The sequence below is a fragment of the Poromitra crassiceps genome (assembly GCF_964638095.1).
Source record: "Poromitra crassiceps genome assembly, chromosome: 1".
Lineage (NCBI taxonomy): Eukaryota > Metazoa > Chordata > Actinopteri > Beryciformes > Melamphaidae > Poromitra > Poromitra crassiceps.
The window spans coordinates 93,733,881-93,757,891 of NC_139623.1; the positions used below are offsets into that span (position 1 = coordinate 93,733,881).

Genomic DNA, 24,011 nt, shown 5'->3' on the forward strand with positions numbered 1-24,011 from the left:
TGTTTTGCAGTCGTTGTGAAGACAGTGAAAAGCCCCGTTATCTAACAACTACAACTGCAGTGAAACAACTTATCCAGCTAACGCTAGCTAATTAAATAACGTTATCTGATGTTGTAGTCGATGCCTCTCTCAACGTTACAGCTCAAGGCGGTGGAGGTGCTGCTAACATTAGCTGCGGTGCGCTGCCTGCTTCATTCACCCTCAGCCTATCTAGTAATACGTTACAGTCTTCAGCATTTAGCTACTGTAAATATATCTTGTGTTTGACCATGCTTCCTCAAGTTTAAGGTGTTTCCCTGGCCAGCTTTGCAATTCACATCACAAATGTTGCAACCAGTGTTGTCTGAGTCTATCTTGGGAAAGTGTAGCCACATTTTCGGCTGCTCCCGTTTGTTGACGTTTCAGGTAGAGTGACGGACTGACGTAACGCGCTCTCACGTGTTGCCTTAAGGTTCCGTCGGAATTTCTATTTTACCCACTCTCTTCTATTACTCAGATGCGTGTCGAGGCGAATCATTTTGGCCTCGATCAATTTAATTATTCGAGTTATTCGAGGTACTCGAGGAATCGTGACAGCTCTAGTGTACAATCACAGGTGTCTTGTCCCTCCCTGTGTACAATCAGAGGTGTCTTGTCCCTGTGTACAATCACAGGTGTCTTGTCCCTCCCTGTGTACAGGTGTCTTGTCCCTGTGTACAATCACAGGTGTCTTGTCCCTGTGTACAATCACAGGTGTCTTGTCCCTGTGTACAATCACAGGTGTCTTGTCCCTGTGTACAATCAGAGGTGTCTTGTCCCTGTGTACAATCAGAGGTGTCTTGTCCCTGTGTACAATCACAGGTGTCTGTCCCTGTGTACAATCAGAGGTGTCTTGTCCCTGTGTACAATCACAGGTGTCTTGTCCCTGTGTACAATCACAGGTGTCTGTCCCTGTGTACAATCACAGGTGTCTGTCCCTGTGTACAATCACAGGTGTCTTGAGTGGGAGTGAAATGCGCCACAATTGAGAAGAGCGCACACTCCATGATGCATTTGGGGGTAAATTCCAAAAGACCTTTCCCAATTTAACCTGAGGGTAGGTCAAATGATGAGGGTTTTAACCTGAGGGTAGGTCAAATGATGAGGGTTTTAACCTGAGGGTAGGTCAAATGATGAGGGTTTTAACTTGAGGGTAGGTCAAATGATGAGGGTTTTAACCTGAGGGTAGGCCAAATGATGAGGGTTTTAACTTGAGGGTAGGTCAAATGATGAGGGTTTTAACTTGAGGGTAGGTCAAATGATGAGGGTTTTAACTTGAGGGTAGGTCAAATGATGAGGGTTTTAACTTGAGGGTAGGTCAAATGATGAGGGTTTTAACTTGAGGGTAGGTCAAATGATGAGGGTTTTAACCTGAGGGTAGGCCAAATGATGAGGGTTTTAACTTGAGGGTAGGCCAAATGATGAGGGTTTTAACCTGAGGGTAGGCCAAATGATGAGGGTTTTAACTTGAGGGTAGGCCAAATGATGAGGGTTTTAACCTGAGGGTAGGTCAAATGATGAGGGTTTTAACTTGAGGGTAGGTCAAATGATGAGGGTTTTAACCTGAGGGTAGGTCAAATGATGAGGGTTTTAACTTGAGGGTAGGTCAAATGATGAGGGTTTTAACTTGAGGGTAGGCCAAATGATGAGGGTTTTAACTTGAGGGTAGGCCAAATGATGAGGGTTTTAACCTGAGGGTAGGCCAAATGATGAGGGTTTTAACTTGAGGGTAGGTCAAATGATGAGGGTTTTAACTTGAGGGTAGGTCAAATGATGAGGGTTTTAACTTGAGGGTAGGCCAAATGATGAGGGTTTTAACCTGAGGGTAGGCCAAATGATGATGGTTTTAACTTGAGGGTAGGTCAAATGATGAGGGTTTTAACCTGAGGGTAGGTCAAATGATGAGGGTTTTAACCTGAGGGTAGGCCAAATGATGAGGGTTTTAACCTGACGGTAGGTCAAATGATGAGGGTTTTAACCTGAGGGTAGGCCAAATGATGAGGGTTTTAACTTGAGGGTAGGTCAAATGATGAGGGTTTTAACCTGAGGGTAGGCCAAATGATGAGGGTTTTAACTTGAGGGTTGGCCAAATGATGAGGGTTTTAACCTGACGGTAGGTCAAATGATGAGGGTTTTAACCTGAGGGTAGGCCAAATGATGAGGGTTTTAACCTGAGGGTAGGCCAAATGATGAGGGTTTTAACTTGAGGGTAGGCCAAATGATGAGGGTTTTAACCTGAGGGTAGGCCAAATGATGAGGGTTTTAACCTGAGGGTAGGTCAAATGATGAGGGTTTTAACTTGAGGGTAGGTCAAATGATGAGGGTTTTAACCTGAGGGTAGGTCAAATGATGAGGGTTTTAACCTGAGGGTAGGCCAAATGATGAGGGTTTTAACTTGAGGGTAGGCCAAATGATGAGTGTTTTAACTTGAGGGTAGGTCAAATGATGAGTGTTTTAACCTGAGGGTAGGCCAAATGATGAGGGTTTTAACCTGACGGTAGGCCAAATGATGAGGGTTTTAACTTGAGGGTAGGTCAAATGATGAGGGTTTTAACCTGAGGGTAGGTCAAATGATGAGGGTTTTAACTTGAGGGTAGGTCAAATGATGATGGTTTTAACCTGAGGGTAGGTCAAATGATGAGGGTTTTAACTTGAGGGTAGGTCAAATGATGAGGGTTTTAACTTGAGGGTAGGCCAAATGATGAGGGTTTTAACCTGAGGGTAGGTCAAATGATGAGGGTTTTAACCTGACGGTAGGCCAAATGATGAGGGTTTTAACTTGAGGGTAGGTCAAATGATGAGGGTTTTAACCTGAGGGTAGGTCAAATGATGAGGGTTTTAACTTGAGGGTAGGTCAAATGATGAGGGTTTTAACTTGAGGGTAGGCCAAATGATGAGGGTTTTAACCTGACGGTAGGTCAAATGATGATGGTTTTAACCCCAGGGTAGGTCAAATGATGAGGGTTTTAACTTGAGGGTAGGTCAAATGATGAGGGTTTTAACCTGAGGGTAGGTCAAATGATGAGGGTTTTAACTTGAGGGTAGGTCAAATGATGAGGGTTTTAACCTGAGGGTAGGCCAAATGATGAGGGTTTTAACCTGAGGGTAGGTCAAATGATGAGGGTTTTAACCTGAGGGTAGATCAAATGATGAGGGTTTTAACTTGAGGGTAGGTCAAATGATGAGGGTTTTAACCTGAGGGTAGGTCAAATGATGAGGGTTTTAACTTGAGGGTAGGTCAAATGATGAGGGTTTTAACCTGAGGGTAGGTCAAATGATGAGGGTTTTAACTTGAGGGTAGGTCAAATGATGAGGGTTTTAACTTGAGGGTAGGCCAAATGATGAGGGTTTTAACCTGAGGGTAGGTCAAATGATGAGGGTTTTAACCTGACGGTAGGCCAAATGATGAGGGTTTTAACTTGAGGGTAGGTCAAATGATGAGGGTTTTAACCTGAGGGTAGGTCAAATGATGAGGGTTTTAACTTGAGGGTAGGTCAAATGATGAGGGTTTTAACTTGAGGGTAGGCCAAATGATGAGGGTTTTAACCTGACGGTAGGTCAAATGATGATGGTTTTAACCTGAGGGTAGGTCAAATGATGAGGGTTTTAACTTGAGGGTAGGTCAAATGATGAGGGTTTTAACCTGAGGGTAGGTCAAATGATGAGGGTTTTAACTTGAGGGTAGGTCAAATGATGAGGGTTTTAACCTGAGGGTAGGCCAAATGATGAGGGTTTTAACCTGAGGGTAGGTCAAATGATGAGGGTTTTAACTTGAGGGTAGGTCAAATGATGAGGGTTTTAACCTGAGGGTAGGTCAAATGATGAGGGTTTTAACTTGAGGGTAGGTCAAATGATGAGGGTTGTAACCTGAGGGTAGGCCAAATGATGAGGGTTTTAACCTGAGCGTAGGCCAAATGATGAGGGTTTTAACTTGACGGTAGGTCAAATGATGAGGGTTTTAACTTGAGGGTAGGTCAAATGATGAGGGTTTTAACCTGAGGGTAGGCCAAATGATGAGGGTTTTAACTTGAGGGTAGGCCAAATGATGAGGGTTTTAACTTGAGGGTAGGCCAAATGATGAGGGTTTTAACCTGACGGTAGGTCAAATGATGAGGGTTTTAACCTGAGGGTAGGTCAAATGATGAGGGTTTTAACTTGAGGGTAGGCCAAATGATGAGGGTTTTAACCTGACGGTAGGTCAAATGATGAGGGTTTTAACTTGAGGGTAGGCCAAATGATGAGGGTTTTAACCTGACGGTAGGTCAAATGATGAGGGTTTTAACTTGAGGGTAGGCCAAATGATGAGGGTTTTAACTTGAGGGTAGGCCAAATGATGAGGGTTTTAGCTTGAGGGTAGGCCAAATGATGAGGGTTTTAACTTGAGGGTAGGTCAAATGATGAGGGTTTTAACCTGAGGGTAGGCCAAATGATGAGGGTTTTAACTTGAGGGTAGGTCAAATGATGAGGGTTTTAACTTGAGGGTAGGTCAAATGATGAGGGTTTTAACTTGAGGGTAGGTCAAATGATGAGGGTTTTAACCTGAGGGTAGGCCAAATGATGAGGGTTTTAACTTGAGGGTAGGTCAAATGATGAGGGTTTTAACTTGAGGGTAGGTCAAATGATGAGGGTTTTAACTTGAGGGTAGGTCAAATGATGAGGGTTTTAACTTGAGGGTAGGCCAAATGATGAGGGTTTTAACCTGAGGGTAGGTCAAATGATGAGGGTTTTAACTTGAGGGTAGGTCAAATGATGAGGGTTTTAACTTGAGGGTAGGCCAAATGATGAGGGTTTTAACCTGAGCATAGGCCAGGTGATGAGGGTTTTAACCTGAGCATAGGCCAGGTGATGAGGGTTTTAACTTGAGGGTAGGTCAAATGATGAGGGTTTTAACCTGAGCGTAGGCCAGGTGATGAGGGTTTTAACCTGAGCATAGGCCAGGTGATGAGGGTTTTAACCTGAGCATAGGCCAGGTGATGAGGGTTTTAACTTGAGGGTAGGTCAAATGATGAGGGTTTTAACCTGAGCGTAGGCCAGGTGATGAGGGTTTTAACCTGAGCATAGGCCAGGTGATGAGGGTTTTCAGACATTGCACAAAACACTCCAATTGATTTTGATTGGAGCCTCCCTGTTTTAGGAGAATTTTGTAACCTATATCCTCAGGCACCATCTACCTCTGCTCATACTGCATTAGAAAGATATTGGTCTCCCCCTACTTGACTGGTGATTATTCTGACTTTACTAATACCTGTTCACTTCCTTTATCATCATCAGTCTGTGCGGTAGTCAGATTTTGTGAGGTGGTAAGTGTGTTAATCCTAGTAACAGGCCTGACCCGCGCTTGTGCTCCAACTGGTCCTTTCTATTTGTCTGCTGCTGTACTGGCTCTTTTGGAATGACACTTCCTTGTTTGATCAGCGATGCAGGCTGCTGCAGTCAGGTGATGCGTGCCCTTGCTGTAGGAGAAGACAGGAATGTGAGATGGCAGAGAAGCATTACCTCATACAGTGCAGGAAATGGCATGTAAATGTGTCATCCACTCCCTTGAGTCATGCTAACATCCCAAAGTATTTTACCTCAGCATAGTTTCCTCATACCGTGGTTGTGGTAGATAAGGTGTCACTTTAGTGTTTGTGCCCTTACAAGAAAAAAAAATAAAGGACCAATATGCTGTCATTGTTGTTTGTTTCATAAAAAGGATATTGCAAAGGACAGGTTTGACTTGATGTCATGCTATTCCTGAGGGGGGGGGGGGGGTCATTAGCCCCTTTCACACAGCCTGTGAAAGCCGTGAATGTTGTGGGATTTTTACACCTGGCCTCCTGTGTGAAAGTCACACATGCGGAGCGGTGGGTCATTTAGTTATGCCTTTTGTTTCTGCCAGTGGAGGTAGTCATAGCCCCGAATCGATGTCTGTCTGAAAGGGTACTCGCGGGAAGACGGATTGAAGCTCAGCTCATTCATAAAACTAGAATGACGGCAACGCAGACTTATGCCTCCGCCATTAGTTCATTCTTGAGTCCAAATCACCATTTGAGGCAAATTGGAAGAAATTCCGTCAAGGCACTCCTGAGATGTTGCGTTAACAGAGCTTGGAAATTGGGTGCCAAATCAGAAGAAATTATATCAAGCCGTTCTTGAGATATCGCCTTAACGAACTTGGGAATGGCGGTGGTGAGGTCACAGTGACCTTGAACTTTGACCACCAAAATGTAATCAGTTCATCCTTGAGGCCAAGTTAATGTTTGAGGCAAATTTGATGAAATTCCATCAAGGCGTTATATGGCCCACAGGCTGCTTCTTCCCTCTCACTAATGTTAAAACTGAATTATTTTATCATTACAGAGAAGCAAGCCTATGTCAAACAAGAGGAAAAGAGCACCAAGCCCAACTCAGAGGACTCCGACTTCCTTCAAGTTCTTTAGGAAACCTGCTGCTGGTCAGTTTATACAAAATGATAAAACAAGAGAAAAAGATATCTAAAAAAGTAAATTAATAATGTCATCCATATTACAATATTCTAATTATTATTTATAGATACAGCTAGCTAGATAGGACGAATCAGCGTGACGTCACTTGCCAGCCAGAAATGCGGAACCCCGCGGCAGTTACTCGTATGAGTTGTGCCAAACAAACGTTAATATCTCAAAAACTATACATCACATCACTTATATTTTGACATTCTGAGTGAGAGCAGAATTAGCACAAGAGTTTGATATATAATATATGCATGTCGTGTTAAAGTTGTGTGAACTGTCGCAGTTTTTAAAATGTAAACAGTCAGCCGGCTAGAGTCAGACACTCAAGCCTCCCAAAGATCACACTCCATAGGGTTCCATTGCCGTTGCCACCCAGTGATGCGGTTTGTTTACCAAAATGCTACTCCGCTGATCCCTCGTATAGACAGATAGACTGGCAGTTACTTCATCCCCGAAAGAAATGTTAGATTAAAAAATAAAAATAAACATTTTCTTTTTGGGTTTTTAGAGTGTGAGGATGGAGAAAATTTTAGAACACAACCAGGGACCTCCACTGAAAAAGAGGCAGCCATTTCTCATGTGATTGTGAACACGTAATGTTTTCTTCCTGGAACAAGCAGTCTAATTCTACTAAAGATGTAAGCATTCTGACGTTATCATTTTGCTCTAAAAGTGCACCAGATTGCTGCATTTCACTTTAAAATGTACAAAATTTCCTTCGGATTTCCCCCAGACCCCCCCTTCAGGGGACGAGCCGGGTACTACTTTCTGCTAGCTAGACATTCTCTGACCTACCGGGAAACACTGCCAGACGAGTTGCCAGCTGTGCACAACACAGGGTCCAGCTCATCACTTATTCACAAAAGCTCTTTCCATCTACCAAGTTTTTCTAATTTTGCCGACATTTTTTTAATTCTCAGCTCCCACTGATGTCAATAGAGAGCCCAGTTTTTCTATGTATTAAGATGATTATATCTTTTGATTATATCTTTTTTGTGTTTGTTACCCTGTGCACATCTCTGAAGTAGCCATCTGCAGGACCTACTCTGTTCTCTCAGGCTGTGCATTATCTGGTCTGGTGAGTCACTGGGTCCTAATCCTGTAATGACAGCAGCTGAGCCACCAGCTTCTGGGCCACTGACCTCCACCTCAGCCGAACATGGACTCGTGGAGGCAGAAAGAGAGAGTGGAAAGAGGGCCGAGGACGGGCTTACGTCCCACCTCAGCCCAGCACATCAACACCACACTGCATGGTTTTACCACTGCCTACTAAGATATGTTTCCCCCAGTCTATTTCAGCACATAAATAAACTCTGGGACAGCCGTACCTTTTTTGAGGGTTCCTGTACACCGCAAATCTTTCGCCCGGGACTTCCGCCTCCGCGCAGTGCCGCTCTGTTGTACCGGCGAATATAAGAGTTCCGGTCCTGAACGCTAGTGAATATATAAGAATTTTGACGTTCAGCATTCAACATAAAAGCAACACAGTGTATGTTTTTAAAGGGCACCACTGCACCCCCCCCCCCCCCCCCCCCCCCCCAGTGCCTGTATCTTTTTTTTTATATCTAAAATGGGGAGGGGGTCTCCTTAGTGTCATAGAAGTAGGGCTGGGTATTGGTTCAAATTTCAAGAATCGATTTGATTCTGATTCACAAGGTTCCGAATCGATTAATCCCGATTGAATTCGATTCCGATTCCATTAATTTCAATATCGATTTGGTTAGTGATACTAAAACATGTTTTTTGAGCTGTAACCTGAATTACATGATTGTCCAGTTATGTAACACAGGGGTTCCCAACCTTTTTTGCGCCAAGGAAGGTAGATACATGGGGTATTATAAAGTTGCGGACCGGTTGTCAATTTTAATGGTTTTAGTTACACATATATTTACTCACCAGCTGGTGACAAAGGGTAAATAACAGCCTTTTCATCTGTCAATAAAGACACTTTCACAATTATATAATTACCAATTACCTATTACCTACCTATATAATTTCTAAAAGTAGATATTAATGATCAAACATTTCCATTTATGTAGCCTACAGTATTTATGTTTTTGTTTCAACTACAAACAACTACAACTACAACTACTTAGGCGTAGAGCACATGCTGGAGGCGAGGGGGGGGTGGGGGGCAGTTGTAGGCATAGAGCACATGCTGGAGGCGAGGGGGGGGGGCAGTTGTAGGCATAGATCACATGCTGGAGGCGAGGGGGGGGGGGCAGTTGTAGGCATAGAGCACATGCTGGAGGCGAGGGGGGGGGGGGCAGTTGTAGGCATAGAGCACATGTTGGAGGCGAGGGGGGGGGCAGTTGTAGGCATAGAGCACATGCTGGAGGCGAGGGGGGGGGCAGTTGTAAGCATAGAGCACATGTTGGAGGCGAGGGGGGGGCAGTTGTAGGCATAGAGCACATGCTGGAGGTGAGGGGGGGGGGCAGTTGTAGGCATAGAGCACATGCTGTAGGTGAGGGGGGGGCAGTTGTAGGCATAGAGCACATGCTGGAGGCGAGGGGGGGGGCAGTTGTAGGCATAGAGCACATGTTGGAGGCGAGGGGGGGGGGCAGTTGTAGGCATAGAGCACATGCTGGAGGCAGGGGGGGCAGTTGTAGGCATAGAGCACATGCTGGAGGCGGGGGGGGGCAGTTGTAGGCATAGAGCACATGTTGGAGGCGAGGGGGGGGGGCAGTTGTAGGCATAGATCACATGCTGGAGGCAGGGGGGGCAGTTGTAGGCATAGAGCACATGTTGGAGGCGAGGGGGGGGGCAGTTGTAGGCATAGAGCACATGCTGGAGGCAGGGGGGGCAGTTGTAGGCATAGAGCACATGCTGGAGGCGGGGGGGGGGCAGTTGTAGGCATAGAGCACATGCTGGAGGCGAGGGGGGGGCAGTTGTAGGCATAGAGCACATGTTGGAGGCGGGGGGGGGGCAGTTGTAGGCATAGATCACATGCTGGAGGCAGGGGGGGGCAGTTGTAGGCATAGAGCACATGCTGGAGGTGAGGGGGGGGGGGGGCAGTTGTAGGCATAGAGCACATGCTGGAGGCGAGGGGGGGGGGCAGTTGTAGGCATAGAGCACATGCTGGAGGTGAGGGGGGGGGCAGTTGTAGGCATAGAGCACATGCTGGAGGCAGGGGGGGGCAGTTGTAGGCATAGAGCACATGCTGGAGGCAGGGGGGGGCAGTTGTAGGCATAGAGCACATGCTGAAGGTGGGGGGCAGTTGTAGGCATAGAGCACATGCTGGAGGCAGGGGGGGGCAGTTGTAGGCATAGAGCACATGCTGGAGGCGAGGGGGGGGGCAGTTGTAGGCATAGAGCACATGCTGGAGGCGAGGGGGGGGCAGTTGTAGGCATAGAGCACATGCTGGAGGCGAGGGGGGGGCAGTTGTAGGCATAGAGCACATGCTGAAGGTGGGGGGCAGTTGTAGGCATAGAGCACATGCTGGAGGCAGGGGGGGGCAGTTGTAGGCATAGAGCACATGCTGGAGGCGAGGGGGGGGCAGTTGTAGGCATAGAGCACATGCTGAAGGTGGGGGGCAGTTGTAGGCATAGAGCACATGCTGGAGGCAGGGGGGGGCAGTTGTAGGCATAGAGCACATGCTGGAGGCGAGGGGGGGGCAGTTGTAGGCATAGAGCACATGCTGGAGGCAGGGGGGGGCAGTTGTAGGCATAGAGCACATGCTGGAGGCAGGGGGGGCAGTTGTAGGCATAGAGCACATGCTGGAGGCAGGGGGGGCAGTTGTAGGCATAGAGCACATGCTGGAGGCAGGGGGGGCAGTTGTAGGCATAGAGCACATGCTGGAGGCAGGGGGGGGCAGTTGTAGGCATAGAGCACATGCTGAAGGTGGGGGGGGGCAGTTGTAGGCATCGAGCACATGCTGAAGGCGGGGGGGGCAGTTGTAGGCATAGAGCACATGCTGGAGGTGGGGGGCAGTTGTAGGCATAGAGCACATGCTGCGGGGGGGGGGGGGCAGTTGTAGGCGTATCGTGTGTTCCTTTATCGCAAAATAACTGGGATGTGGAGGCTAAATGACATCACATCCGTATTGTTAGCGTTCCATTTGCAGAAAACTTGAGCTGGGAAGTTCACTGTTCATTGGTCAGATCCAGTCGCTAGCCATTGTTAGCAATAACATTTGACAACATGGCATTTTGCGCATACAAACACTGCAGCCTCATGTCCACACAGATAGAAGTTAGGCAGTGCTGTGTGTACAGCTGATTTAATGAGACACAAACAAAACAGAAGTGCTAAACAATATTACTACGATTATAACTACTGTTGTTGCGCAGCCATCTTGGATTTTTGAGGTCAGGGCTGCTGAGGCTCCTACGAGTTTGGAATGGGAAATACCAGCTCGGTGACGTCACCGCCCAGCTCATGACCTTTGAAGTCGTAAGATTACCAGTCCCCAGTTATAAAGGAATGCAAGATTAGAGCACATGCTGGAGGCAGTTGTAGGCATAGAGCACATGCTGGAAAAGTAGGAGGAGGCGGAGGGAGTCGTGGCAGAAGTCGTCACTTTCAGCTTTTAACCCCTCCTCCCAGCTAGCATGTGACATGATGGTAAAAGAATGGAGCATTCTGCCCCTTACTCTGCTTGGAACAACACTTGTCTGTCCTGAAGTATTTCATGTTATTTTTTCCTGTTGGACTCTGAGATTTGTCACAATCCCTGCACAAACAGCCAACATTGTTCAACGACAACTGTGCCTTGAACATAAATTCAGCCATATGACAGCTTGAGCAAATAAAAATAGACAGCATAAACTTGGTAAATGTGTTTAAGTCATGGTCATGAAAGGCCAGTATTTGAAGGAATGTGTCTTATTGCTTGGAGGACATTATTGTGTAATCTAATGCTATCAGCAGCGTATTAGTATTGCATAACATTCTTGCTGCCCCATGCTGCTCCTGCATACCAGAGAACATGCAGCCTAGACACCCCCCCCCCCTTATGTTCACTCCGACTGACGTGAGTTAGATTTACTGAGTGCGCTACAGAAAGAATATGAGCCATTTCTACTCAAGTGGGTAGAAATGATGTCAAAGGCCTCCCCTGTGTATTTCTTCATGTGCGAGTGGCACATGACCAACTGTTGCCAATCCCACAGAGCTCTCATTTTGCTTTCCATCTCTGTTCTTTTTTCCATCTTTGCTTGCCTTTCTTTCCCTTCCCCTCTGACTTTTGTCTGCTTCTGTCTGTCTATACCTTAGATTAGAGCAGAACATTCACTTCAGAGTTTTTTGAACATCAGAAAATGCTTCAAACATTTTATTTTGAAAGTTATAACAGGAAGATGTGGGGTTTATGTTTGCTAACTTGACATGGGTCAACATGCAGCTGCTAGAGAATGAAAAAACGTGTAAAAACGGCATGTGTCAAGTGCTATGGCATGCGCTCGTTAATGCGCTTGTTGCTCGTTAACTAACGTTACTGCAGAGTCCACTGGGCAGGCAGCTACGTGTGGGGGAAGACAAGGCAGAGAGTGTGTGTGACGTCACCTAATTAATATCATTATATATTGAATTTCTGCCCAATTATAGCAAATTCTGCAGTATTCCACGTTTTACAGTAGATTCCATTTTTATTGGTCAATTCTGCAATTCCGTCCGCGATTCTGTGAACGCGGATTTCATATGGCTCTACCCTCGATCGTCTGCGCGGCTCGCGAGACGCTGGCGGCTCTCGAAGCTTTAGTTGGCGGCTCACAGCCAGCTTGAGAAGCTTTAGTTGGCGGCCTAATATACTGTCAGACCTTCCCTCACCTGTGTTTCCCCTAGAAAATTGTTCAGGCCTGGAGGGATTTCGAAACGTACCCCAACCGCAATGGTGGGGGCCCTCGCTGGTGACGCTAAACTTTTAGCTAACCTGTTCGCATCTATGTTCGCAATGGCATCCCAAGTATCATCATACTATTATGGGATGCGATGCGAACAGTTGTATTATGGGATGTGCGTTTCCCAGGCAACGACACACGTTGACACGTTTTGGAGCAGCGCTGCACGCTGGCGCAATGTTCCTAAAAGCAAAATGCTTATTGTTTTGAATGATTTGGCATATTCTATTACTGTCAACACTAGTAGTAATAGTAAGCCATAAAGGTTTATTGAGATTTTGGGGAGAGCAGGGAAGAAATCTAAAAAAAAAAAAAAAAAAAATTTGGGCAATTCCTTTTCTGGCCTGGCGGGGGTGCCGTTGGCCTGGCGGGCCCGCCAGGCCTGTAGAATGGTAGGGGAAACGCTGCTCACTGCAGTGTAAAAAAAACGGCACAGTTGCAGGTTGCTGGCCCTCTGGAGTAGGGATGCAACGATTATAAATTTTGATTTACGATTATAGTCTGAGAAAAAAAACACGATTATCACAGTTTCACGATTATTATTATGGACTTATAAAAATCACATGAGCATTCTTTAACTAGAGATTTTATTGTATTTTCCCCACAATTTTAACAGTTGCTGCCTTTCGGAAGACAAATAATACAGTAACCAAAATATTACAGTCCAAAATAAAAATAAACAAAGTCTGACTGTATCTCTCTTTGGAATGAAATCTCAGCTACCTCTTTCATTTAAACATTCATGGAGGTATTTCCCTTTGGAACAAAACATAGTCAAAGTCTGCCTTGCACACAGATCCTCTGATCCTCTGTGTGCAAGGCATTTTGATTAACTATATTACCTTGTTGTCCAGTTTGTGTATTTCTTTCCTTTAGGGGAAATATAACAAATGTGGGTAATAGTATTATCATCAACTGTGTCATCCATTTATTTATATTAATTTTTAATCATCTAACGTTATTTGCTCAGTTAAAACTTGGTGCATTCTGCCTTCACTAGTTGGGCATGTAAAGCTGGGAACTGCGACTGGTTTTCAGCAGGTTTTGCAGATTGTCATCTTGAACAACTCCCTGGTCGTCCTTTATGTATCCGAAATGCTCTCATACTCTTACTGATTACTTTAGACGTGTTTTAGATCGTTGGGTTGAGTTGCTTCTGGTCTCTCGCATCATTTACCGTTAGCTGTAACACTAGCGTATGCATGCCAAGGCAAGGGAGAGATAACAAACATTACGTTACATCGATCTCCATTCAGTAAACAAATTAAGATAGACGGAGACCACCGTTTGTGTGGGCGATTCTGTCACAGCGTGCAGATCCCAGTTGGGAGCATAGACATAAAACATTCATGTTGGGCTGACATCCATGGCTAGGCTACTGACTGGCTACTGTCTGGAGAGTTGGTGCGCCCACTAAATAGTTTGTGTGGAAACTAGGGGTGGGGGAAAAAATCGATTCACTTAAGTATCGCGATTTTTAATGTCACGATTTTTTGAATCGATCTTTTATTCCAGAATCGATAATCGCAAAAAAAAAAAAAAAGTAGGCGCCGCCTACTGGTTTACTAGTGGTTTTATTACTTTATTAGTTAGTCTGAAGTAATAATTACACTTCAGGGTTAAAGTGGGTGCATCTCATTGTAAAATTGGACTTGGCCCAAATTGGGCTTCAAACGGACAAATTTCACGCGCGTCGGCCCATATCGGCCTGGCCTGCTTGGTATCTAATGCCCGGCCTGAATTATGATCCCAGTCCGCCCCTGTTTTTAACTATATCGCCCAGCCCTACTCATGATATAATATACAGTCTCTAGTGTATGATTAAACTTTTCCCATGTTCTAATCTAGTGTAAAAAAGCAAACAAACTGAAAAAATAAAAGAAAAAATAAACAAAAATCGCAATAAATCGTAATATCGAATCGCAATAATCGTAGAATCGCAATACTTAAGAATCGCAATATATATGGAATCGGCACCCAAGTATCGTGATAGTATCGAATTGGGAGATAAGTGAATCGCCACAGCCCTAGTGGAAACGAAGCGAGAGAGACAGGTTTTTCTCATCTCAGCGCAGTTTGCGGCCGCACAGCAGTTTAAACTGACGGACTGTTGTGACAACAAAACACTCGGTGTAGTGGAGCCTCTGCGGTTATATAACCGTGACGTTTTAAATCACGGTTAATAGTCAAACCGGTTAACCGCTACATCCCTACTCTGGAGCACCAAATGGGGTGGAAACTCACCATATATCTGCAAACAACAAAGCAACGCTGAAGCAATGCCTCGCTGAGAGAGTTTCATTTCCCGATCGCACCGGCCCCTCGACGTTTCCATGAAGCACATTTCATGTCAAGCCGGTTTGTCGGCTAGCAATCTGGGAACCCATCGGTTAAAAAAAAAAAAAAAAAAAAAAAAATTCTCTAACCTCTGGGGGCAGCCCCGTTTCAATGTGGTGCAACAGGAACTCAAGAGGCGCGGTCGGCAGCGGAAGAAAATCCCTTTCCGCTCCCTGCAAGCTCTGCCATTGGCTCCAACCGACCGACTCTGCCCATTAATGGATTTAATTTCCGCTCCCTGTGTGTCGCTCTCAAATCCGTCCGTCGCTATGAAACAACAATAACAACTCTAGCTCGTTGCTAGTAGCAAGTAGCAACTTGCTATATGCTGAAAATGGTAAGTTTTGACTACACACTGGTCACGTTCACTTCATTTTGATCAGGTAAACAGGTCTGGAATGGGTTTCAATACAGCACCACTAATGCTGAATTTACACAATCAGGGAACTCGGAATGGTATTCTATCAGGGAGAAAATAATTTGAGACACAGCTATTTAAGACATGAAGATCTGCACTAACACATTAGTAAATTGTGTTTCTGAAATCCTCTTTGTTCCATAGAAATTGAACAGTGTATATTGATTAGGGGTGCTCCGATCGATCGACACGTGATCGGAATCGGCCGATATTGGCTCTATCTGCTTTGATTGGAGCTCTCTAAAAAGGCCGATCTAAAGAGCCGATCTGAGGCACGTCACGTGAGACAATTAAATATGCACACGGTGCACAGCGCACCTAATGACTTCAGCCCTCTCTCTCTCCCCCTCTCTCAGTCAGCGTAACAGACACTCTCACACACACGCACACACATGGGGATGGGTACGGGGCACCTTTATTAATTGGTACCGGTTCCGGATTGGTCGGTACCACGAGTATCAATAAGGTCCTGGACGTTCGGTGCTGCTATCGGTATTTTATTATCATTATTTTTTCTAGAGCCCAACCGATATATTGGTTCGCCGATATTATCGGCCGATATTGGCCGATTACCGATATATCGTATCGGCCGATATGGTGCGCCGATATTGCAGTTTTTTTTTTTTTTTTTTTAAGTTATAGACAGCATGTTGTGTATATTTTATATTTTTTCTTAACTATTTGTTCTATTGTGTTTTTATATTTCTGGTTATTTATAATTATTAAATTCCTAGTTAAGTTTACTGTTTCATTGCATTGAGTTTATTAATAAGCTGTAAAATATCCTGCCTACATTACATATTTCAATTCATGTCAACTCATATCTTTGTCAAGGTATTTGAGGGTTGCTGATGTGGTGCCTCCTCTGGTCGTTAAGGGCACCTGTTCGGAGGGAGGGGAACTCGTTGGAATAGCGTGATCCTCCCACGTGCTATGTCCTACCGGTGAAGCTTCCCCCGTCAGGTGAAAAGAAGCGGCTGGCTAACTGCCCATGTCTCGGAGGAAGCATGGAGCCAGTTTTCGGCTCTCCCCAGATCGGCAGAGGGTGGAGCAGCAACCAGGATAAATAAATTTAAAATTAGCACTAATGGGGGATAAAAATTGGATAAAAAATTGTGGGGGAGGGGGGGAATAATAATATCGGCCGATATATCGATATCGGTATTTTTTTACTCCCTAATATCGGTATCGGCATCTGCCTCAAAAATCCATTATCAGTCGGGCTCTAATTTTTTCTTTTAGCGCTCCCTAACTATAACGAAGCAGCACGTTGTGTTGCGTGTTTACACTCCTGTCTCGTCACTACGCTTGTGACAGTTTTAAAAGATATCAGTAGTATATATTTTGAAGAAAACTAGTTTCATGACAGGAGGGATCACGCTGTTGTGTTGAATCACACTGCGACTGCCAAACTCCGCCTCACGTTGCAACAAACGTCACAGTGCTTTTGTTGAACCCGACTTGTTTTCCGACAGAATATTATGTGGACGTTGCCAACTCTGAATGAACAACACAACGAACGTGTTCACTTTACCTGTAACGTTACATTGTAAATACCGGAGGATCAATAAGCTTTCACGTAACGTTCTCTTATCCTACTGGATAAATTAAGAAAATATATTTCCTATAATTGCTACATAAATGTTATCTCACCGTTTTATCTCTAGTTTGACCTCACCAACTCCGTAAGACATGCCTATGATAGTCTAGCCTATATATTTAAAAGAGATCGCTCGCTTTCTCTCCGTCTCTCAGACGAGACACACAACAGCGAGGTGCCATGTGTGTCAGTCTCCACTTGCGCCTGCCTGCCTGCCCACTGTCCTGCTTTCAGCGTGTGTTGTGCACCACCCACCTCTTCACTCAAAGTGAAAAGAGAGATAGCAGCTAGACGATCAAGGAAGGCAAGGAAACGATCAAAAAGTGTGGATTACTTCACTGGAGACTGAGTCGATGTAAGCTGACAATGCTTGTTGTCACAAGTGCAACAAAGTGTTTGCTACTATCGCTTCTTTCTAGTAAGGGTGGAAACATGAGCAATCTGTCTAAAGACTGAGCGAAAGTCCATCAAATAGAAACAGAGTTTTCCACAACTAGCTACTCGAATTGCATCTGTCAATACGCGACCCCCTTCACCTCGGTAGCCTATCTATGTTATGTCAACGAGCAGCCTAGCGCCCACATACGCAGTTAACTAGCGAACATGGATGGTTAATGATTAGAGTAAACATCCAGCTGATTTGTTGTGTTCCAATACGAAATAAATGGTCAGAGCATCATCTCAGCTGTCCTTCAGAAATGCAGTTTTGCGTTCAGAGCAGGGGGTGGAGGGATTTAGTGATTTGATGGCGAGTGTAACGGGTAAATAGTGTCTTGTTTTATTCAGGGAATTATTGAAATGAGGCAGAGAGTTTACTCACCTTTTCAGTTCAACTGTATCGATGAGGGGAAACACAGTACATAGTTTACTAGGGATGCACCGATCGATCGGCACGTGACCGAAATGGCCGATTTCAGCTGATCGGCCTCGACTGGTGACCTGCGCCGGTCAGTCCACATAGCCGATTCTGTGCGCCGGTCGGCTCCCCCCTTTTTTTGTTTGGTCAATTACCTGCAGATGCACGCGTTCACGTGACGTGCGCGCACCCCAAGGCAGAGAGACAGATGGGCTGCAGCCAAAAGGAAACACAAGCCAGCATGTCCTCCTCATTGTGGAAATTTTGCAGTTTGTCACACATGCAAGTCGAAAATAAGCCGCGGAGACAGAGGTGTGGCCAAGTCCCGCTCGGCTGGAGTCCACTCCAGTTTGAGCGGCTCGCTTCACCTCACTGCCCCCTCTCTCTCACTGCCCCTTGCCTCAAACGTCACTTAGACTCAAGGATGAACTGATTAGATTTTGGTGGTCAAAGTTCAAGGTTACTGTGACATCACAACCTCTCGTTTCATGCTCGTTAACATATCTCAGGAATGCCTTGACGGAATTTAATCTAATTTGCCTCAAGGATGAACTGATTACATTTTCATGGTCAAAGGTCAAGGTCACTGTGACCTCATGAACGCCATTTTCAAGCTCATTAACGCCATATCTCAGTAACACCTTGATGGAATTTCTTCACATTTGGTTCAAACGTCTGGACAGACATGGATGTCGACTGCTCACTTGTTGGCAGAGGCATATATCCGCGGTGCGGCCGTTCTAGTTTTTATATATATATATAAATAATTATGAGAGGGGTACCCTTTTTTCACTGGAGCACCTGCCCCCCAAAATGTCTGTGCATGCCACTGAATGACAATATATATAAAGAAGATACTGGTGTTAAAATGCTGCTGGTTTTTCGGAGCCCACATTACCGCAGCATGGTACCGTGTGTTTCTGCCTGCCTGCATTTAGGCTAGCAGCAGGTCGAAGCTACCAAGTGGTCTATCTCTGTGTACTGAAGAGCGAAGCTGGGCTCTGTGAGTGACCTACTTCCTCTGTGAAAGCTCATCAGGAGTTCAGCAGCCTGGCTCTCTTCTCCTCTTGTCTCCTCCCCCACAGTCCGCCATCCATGGTCCCATCCTCTCTTCCTCCACCCTCTCCACCATCCTCACCCTCCACCCACTCGTATGCGCAGCCCCTCCCTTCTCTCCTCCCCTACACTTTAATGCTCGCCCGCCCGCCCGCCCCCGTTCAGTGCACTCTGTCTGAAGCATCTGTGATGTAGCCCAGGCAGGACCGTGCCCAAAGGCTGCTGGAGGTAGCCAGCTTCTCTCTCTACCCTCATTTAGGCCTGATGAGAAAGGACTCTTCAAGATGTGTGACTGTTTGAGTAACTACCACTGCTCTTATGAGGCCAGTGGATGAGAGATGGATTAATCACAGATATAGACATATCTGTAATCTCTTTATCATTTATAATGAAAATGTATGTTCCGTTCTTTATCAATTAATTGTATAGACCAAATTTGTGTGTAGCCATAGCTGGGGGATACACATTGACTCTCCCAACCCACCTGTCCAAGCTACAACTGACACTGAGAGAGTATATATATATAAATACTGAGAGAGTATATTGGAAAATCTGCATGTTTCTAACTGTCCGCTTTGTTTTCTGTTCCAGGGTCTGTTGGACAAGTACCTCATTCCCAATGCCAATCCAGCAGAGAGCAAAGTCTTCTACTTGAAAATGAAAGGAGATTACTTCCGCTACTTAGCCGAGGTGGCTGTAGGAGATGAGAAGAACAGTAAGCCCTATAAGTTTCTTTAACACCAGTAGTGTGTGAGCAGAGATGCCCCATAAGTTTTTGCTTTATATATGCGTGTGTGTGTGTTTGTTGCGCTGGCAGGAAAGTTAGATTTCAAATGACTGATGCCTACTTCTAGCCTGGCCAAATCAGGCCTATCACACTAGATACTTGATAGAGAATAAAATGCTCTTCTCCGCTAAATGTGATAATTATAACAGCTTATCTACCAAATAAATTGAAGCCAATGAGTCTAGGAAGATGTATCATAAAAGTATATTTATTACCATACATTCTCTGCAATATATGTATATTGTCAGAGGGCTGAACCTCAATGTACACAATTCTGCTCAATGTACAGAGTCAAATATTCAGCAAATGGCCGACAGTGTAACATAGATTTATACCGTAAAGGAAGAGGAGCAGAGAGGAGGGGAGAGGAATGGGATGATCTCTTGGAAATGTGTGTGCGTCGTGCCGGCTCCTGTCTGTATCAATTGTTATTGGAACATGATGCACTGACCAAGGTCTCAGCAAAAGCAGCAGTCCTCTGCTATGGGGCTATGGGTGAGATGTCAGTGTGAGATGTCATGGGCCGGAGCAAAGAGAAGAAATCTCCTGCTTGATAAGCTAGTTATGTGTCTGCACAGTGCAAATATGCAATGACTCATAGCATTAATTATGTGTATGCAATTATAACTTATTGATTAGGAAATGGCATGGAACTTATATTTTTCTCCAACAATACTATTAACTGAGCACTTTACTAGGGATGCACAATATGGATCTTTTTTCAGCCGATACGATAACCGATAAAGATCTGTTTCTCATGGCACATAACCGATAATAATTCTTTCACATTTTTGTATTTAAAAAAGTTCTTAACCTGTAGTTTATGCCCACCTGGGGGTAAGAAAGGCAGATGTAGTTAGCAAAGATCGATGATTTAATATTCCATAGCTCTGACCTAACCAAATCTGATATCACTATTGTGAACACAAAACAAAGAACAGGGTTCCAGACTGTGACCAAAATAGTTGCATATGCAACCATTATTTTATAGTGTGCGGGTAAAACTTTCACGGGTGCGAGTCAGGATGATCCGCTGATGTGAAGCAGCAGTGAGTCAGCCTGCCTGTATGGAGGAGGAGGAGGCGGGGCACGCATTCAGAAGGCCCGCAACGCCGGCCTTACCACATAAATTGTTTTTACACAGAGCCAAGCAGCCCCACCCGAGGGGTCCATGAGAAACCAGCCAGGCGAGTCACCCATCGCCCCTAACCTCATCGAGGTAGGATAGAAACGGGTCCCAGATCGTTAGAAATGTCCCAAGTGAGTTGGTTCTCAGGAACCTGAGCCTCTCCATCCGTATGACACAGATCATCTCCATCAACCACAATTGAAAAGGAGGTGAAGAGGGGGACTTCCATTCCTTCAAAATTAGTTTTTTGGCAACAATTGTCCCCAGTGTCAGACTGTTGCACAGCTGTAGGGAAGTTCAGAGAGGACTCCGAGCAGCCAAAGATGGCGAGTTCTGCCTCCGGCTGAAGGGTTATTTTGTAGGCCTTAAGAGTACCAGTCAAATATTTTGGCCCAGAATCCTGTCAGTGAAGGGCAGAACCAGAAAGCATGAGACAGAGTGCCCTCTGACACCTGACACCTATCACACAGTGGTGAGACGGAAGGGTAGATCCTGTGCAACTTATGCTTAGAATAGTGCAGACGGTGAACAACTTTAAACTGGATCAGCTGGTGTCTGCTATTAACTGAGCAGAGTTGTACCACAGACAGACTCCTTTCCCAAATAATATCAGATAAATTAATACCAAGTTCCCCCTGCCACGCTTCTCTAATCCCCTCAGTAGAGGCTGTGTTGCAGTTGGCTTTCAATATTCATCTGATCGACTTTATGGATCACAGAGGCACCATCATGTATTAGGTACAAGGCTAATTCTTATCTTTTGGTTTCAGTTTTTTGTAAAGCCAATTATTCCCATGAAGTAGCCTAATTAGCGTCCGTTCTGAAAGCGCCCGCATATCAAACAGCTGCAGTACATTACTCGTCGTCGGGGGAGTAGGCTATAAATGCACATGAATACTATAACGTTAGTAGTTTTTGTAAGGGAACGCACAACAGGCTAGACAGATTGCAGTTCTGGATCTGGTTTCCCCAATTGGGATTGTTTTGAGGAGAGACGAACAGAGGGAATATCCTCAGACCGACTCGCCACACACAGATGCACGCCTGAGACGTCCTCTGAAGCGTATTATTATATCCGTTCATTTTGCCTAATGTCAACATGTTTGAGCATAAATAGCCTAACCTACTTACTCATAGTGAAGGCACGGAGCATTCTTCCTGGTGCCCCTGTTGTAGTCATGATTGTATAGGCTACTTTTTTTTTTACTTATGCCTTTCTTGCTGTGTGAGGTGGTTTCCCTGTTTTTTTTTTAATAAATGAGCTGACCATTCGCACCGTTGCGTGTCACCGCTCCTACACTTTGAGGTGGAGGCGGGATGGAGCCCGATCCGGCGCTAGGACGACCTCCACTGGCAGAACGAAAGGCGTAACACAATTATCCACGACTCCGCTTTCATCACTTTTCATGTGGACAATGCACGTTGCTTGAAACACAAAGAGCGATCTGTAAACAACACACACTGAGCGACGTTACGTGTAAAGAAGCTGAACGTTGAGTACGTGGAGAAATGCATTTTCGGACGGCTTTGTTCATCAGGTAACGTGGTGTCTTCATAAATTCATTCTGAAATGGTCAGAGCAAAGCACATCGGAGCCGTCGTTCAGAAATTCACTTTCAGAGCAGGGGGTGGGTAGTGATGTGGGGGCTGCAGGCAAAGTCTGTCTTCCTTTATTTTATTCACCATTTCTCTTAATGAATGTTGATATTGGCAGTGGTAGGTGATTTTAATTCCTATATAATACTAGTTTAATGAATAATAATGCATCATATTGTTATATTTTGTGAGTAATATTGATGAATCAATCAATCAAGCTTTATTGACGGACTTAGGTCCATAGAAAATACATAAAAAGAGACACAAGACAAATGTACAATTACACTGATACATACAGGCTCTTCAGCCAGTGCTCCCTAAGCCTGGATGTGTATTGGGAACAGCTCATCATAGAGTTAGACAACGCCACTATGATGCTACACTACCCATTTAAATGAAGTAATTTCTGTTGGGAATTTGTTGTTTATTTATTTTTTATCAAGTGCTGTTATCTTTGACACAAAGTACTTGATTTACTATGGATACATAAGACAAATGCGGCATTTAAAATAGTACATTAGATCATTCTCCAGCCATCCAGATAATGGGATCCTTTATTAGCCTATTGACAATATAAGACAATACAAGAATACCCCCCTCACAAAAAAAACGGTGCGACCAAATAGGGATGCAGGGGTTAACCGGTTTGACTATTAACCACGATTTAAAACGTCACGGTTATATAACCGCAGAGGCTCCGCTACACCGAGTGTTTTGTTTCACAACAGTCCGTCAGTTTAAACTCCCATGCGGCGCAGACGGCGCTGGAAGGAGAGGAACCTGTCTCTCTCGCTTCGTTTCCGCACGGACTATTTAGCGGAGGCACCAAACACAGGCAGCTGCCATGTCTCCCAGTAGTAGCCAGTCTGTAGCCTAGCCATGGATGCCAGCCCAACATAAATGTTGCAATACATGTCCCGCAAGGTTTCTGAGATTAGGGGAAAGTCTGAGCTGGTGTTACGTTAAGCCAAACGTGGGGAAGAGGCAGCGGATTTGTTTAGCGTTAACATACAGTCATTGACGTTAACGTTAGCTGTTGTGGCTAATGTTAGCTAGCTGGCCATGGCCTGGCGTACATAGTTCCTCAAGCTCGTTGTGACCAAACATCCCCGCATTTAAAGCACTTCATGCTCCCAGCGCTGGCCTAAACCATAGAGAACCTCATGCTTTACATGAAAAGAAACATCAAGGGTTTGTGTCAACTCCAAAAGCAACCCGCTAACGTTACATGTAGGCCTAATAACGTGAAGCTAACGTAGCTAGCTGCTTGGCAGTCATGATCTGACTGAGACAAGGAAAACAAATGCGCACATTTACATAACAAACACCAGTCAACACCACAGAGTGTCCTTTCTTTAATCCAGAGGGAGCATTTTCCAGTAAAAAGTGAAACGACACATGATGGCTTATAGTGAGGCTTTCCATGCCTGCCCCATCATCACTTCAATAGAACTGACCCCAATGCAAAATTCATTTCAGACGGCACATTTAGTTGCCAGTAACATGCCAATAAGAGTCTAAGTTACTATGCCTTTTGTGTTTTTTTCTGCAGACTAAGCAGCTATAGGCTTTCGCTTCTATAAAGTAATAATAAAATATTTTTTGTATTGAATATTGAGTGATACACTTTACTAATACAATCATATTATATCAGAAATGTTGTTTGTTTTATGTTCACAATAGTGATGTCAGTTAGATTTGATTAGGTCAGAGCCATGGAATATTAAATCATCCATCTTTGCTCACTACATCTGCCCTTTCTTCTTTTTTAATCCCAGGTGTGCATAAAATACAGGTTAAGAACTTATTTTTTTAAATACAAAAATGTGAAAAAAGTAACATAGTATGTTTATCGTATCGGTTATTGGCCAGGAGAATATTTATCGGTTAGCGTAGGCCTA

The 24,011-nt window shown here is 44.9% G+C and overlaps 1 protein-coding gene across 1 annotated transcript in view; it reads left to right on the forward strand.

Moving 5' to 3' along the window:
- The window catches only part of LOC310776776 (14-3-3 protein beta/alpha-A-like), a 54,358-nt gene that overhangs the window by 15,377 nt on the left and 14,970 nt on the right, over positions 1 to 24,011 (forward strand). The window contains exon 3 of the mRNA XM_083636953.1: positions 19,190 to 19,313. Within this exon, the coding sequence (XP_083493079.1) occupies positions 19,190 to 19,313 (124 nt within the window). The remainder of the gene's footprint in view (positions 1 to 19,189; positions 19,314 to 24,011) is intronic.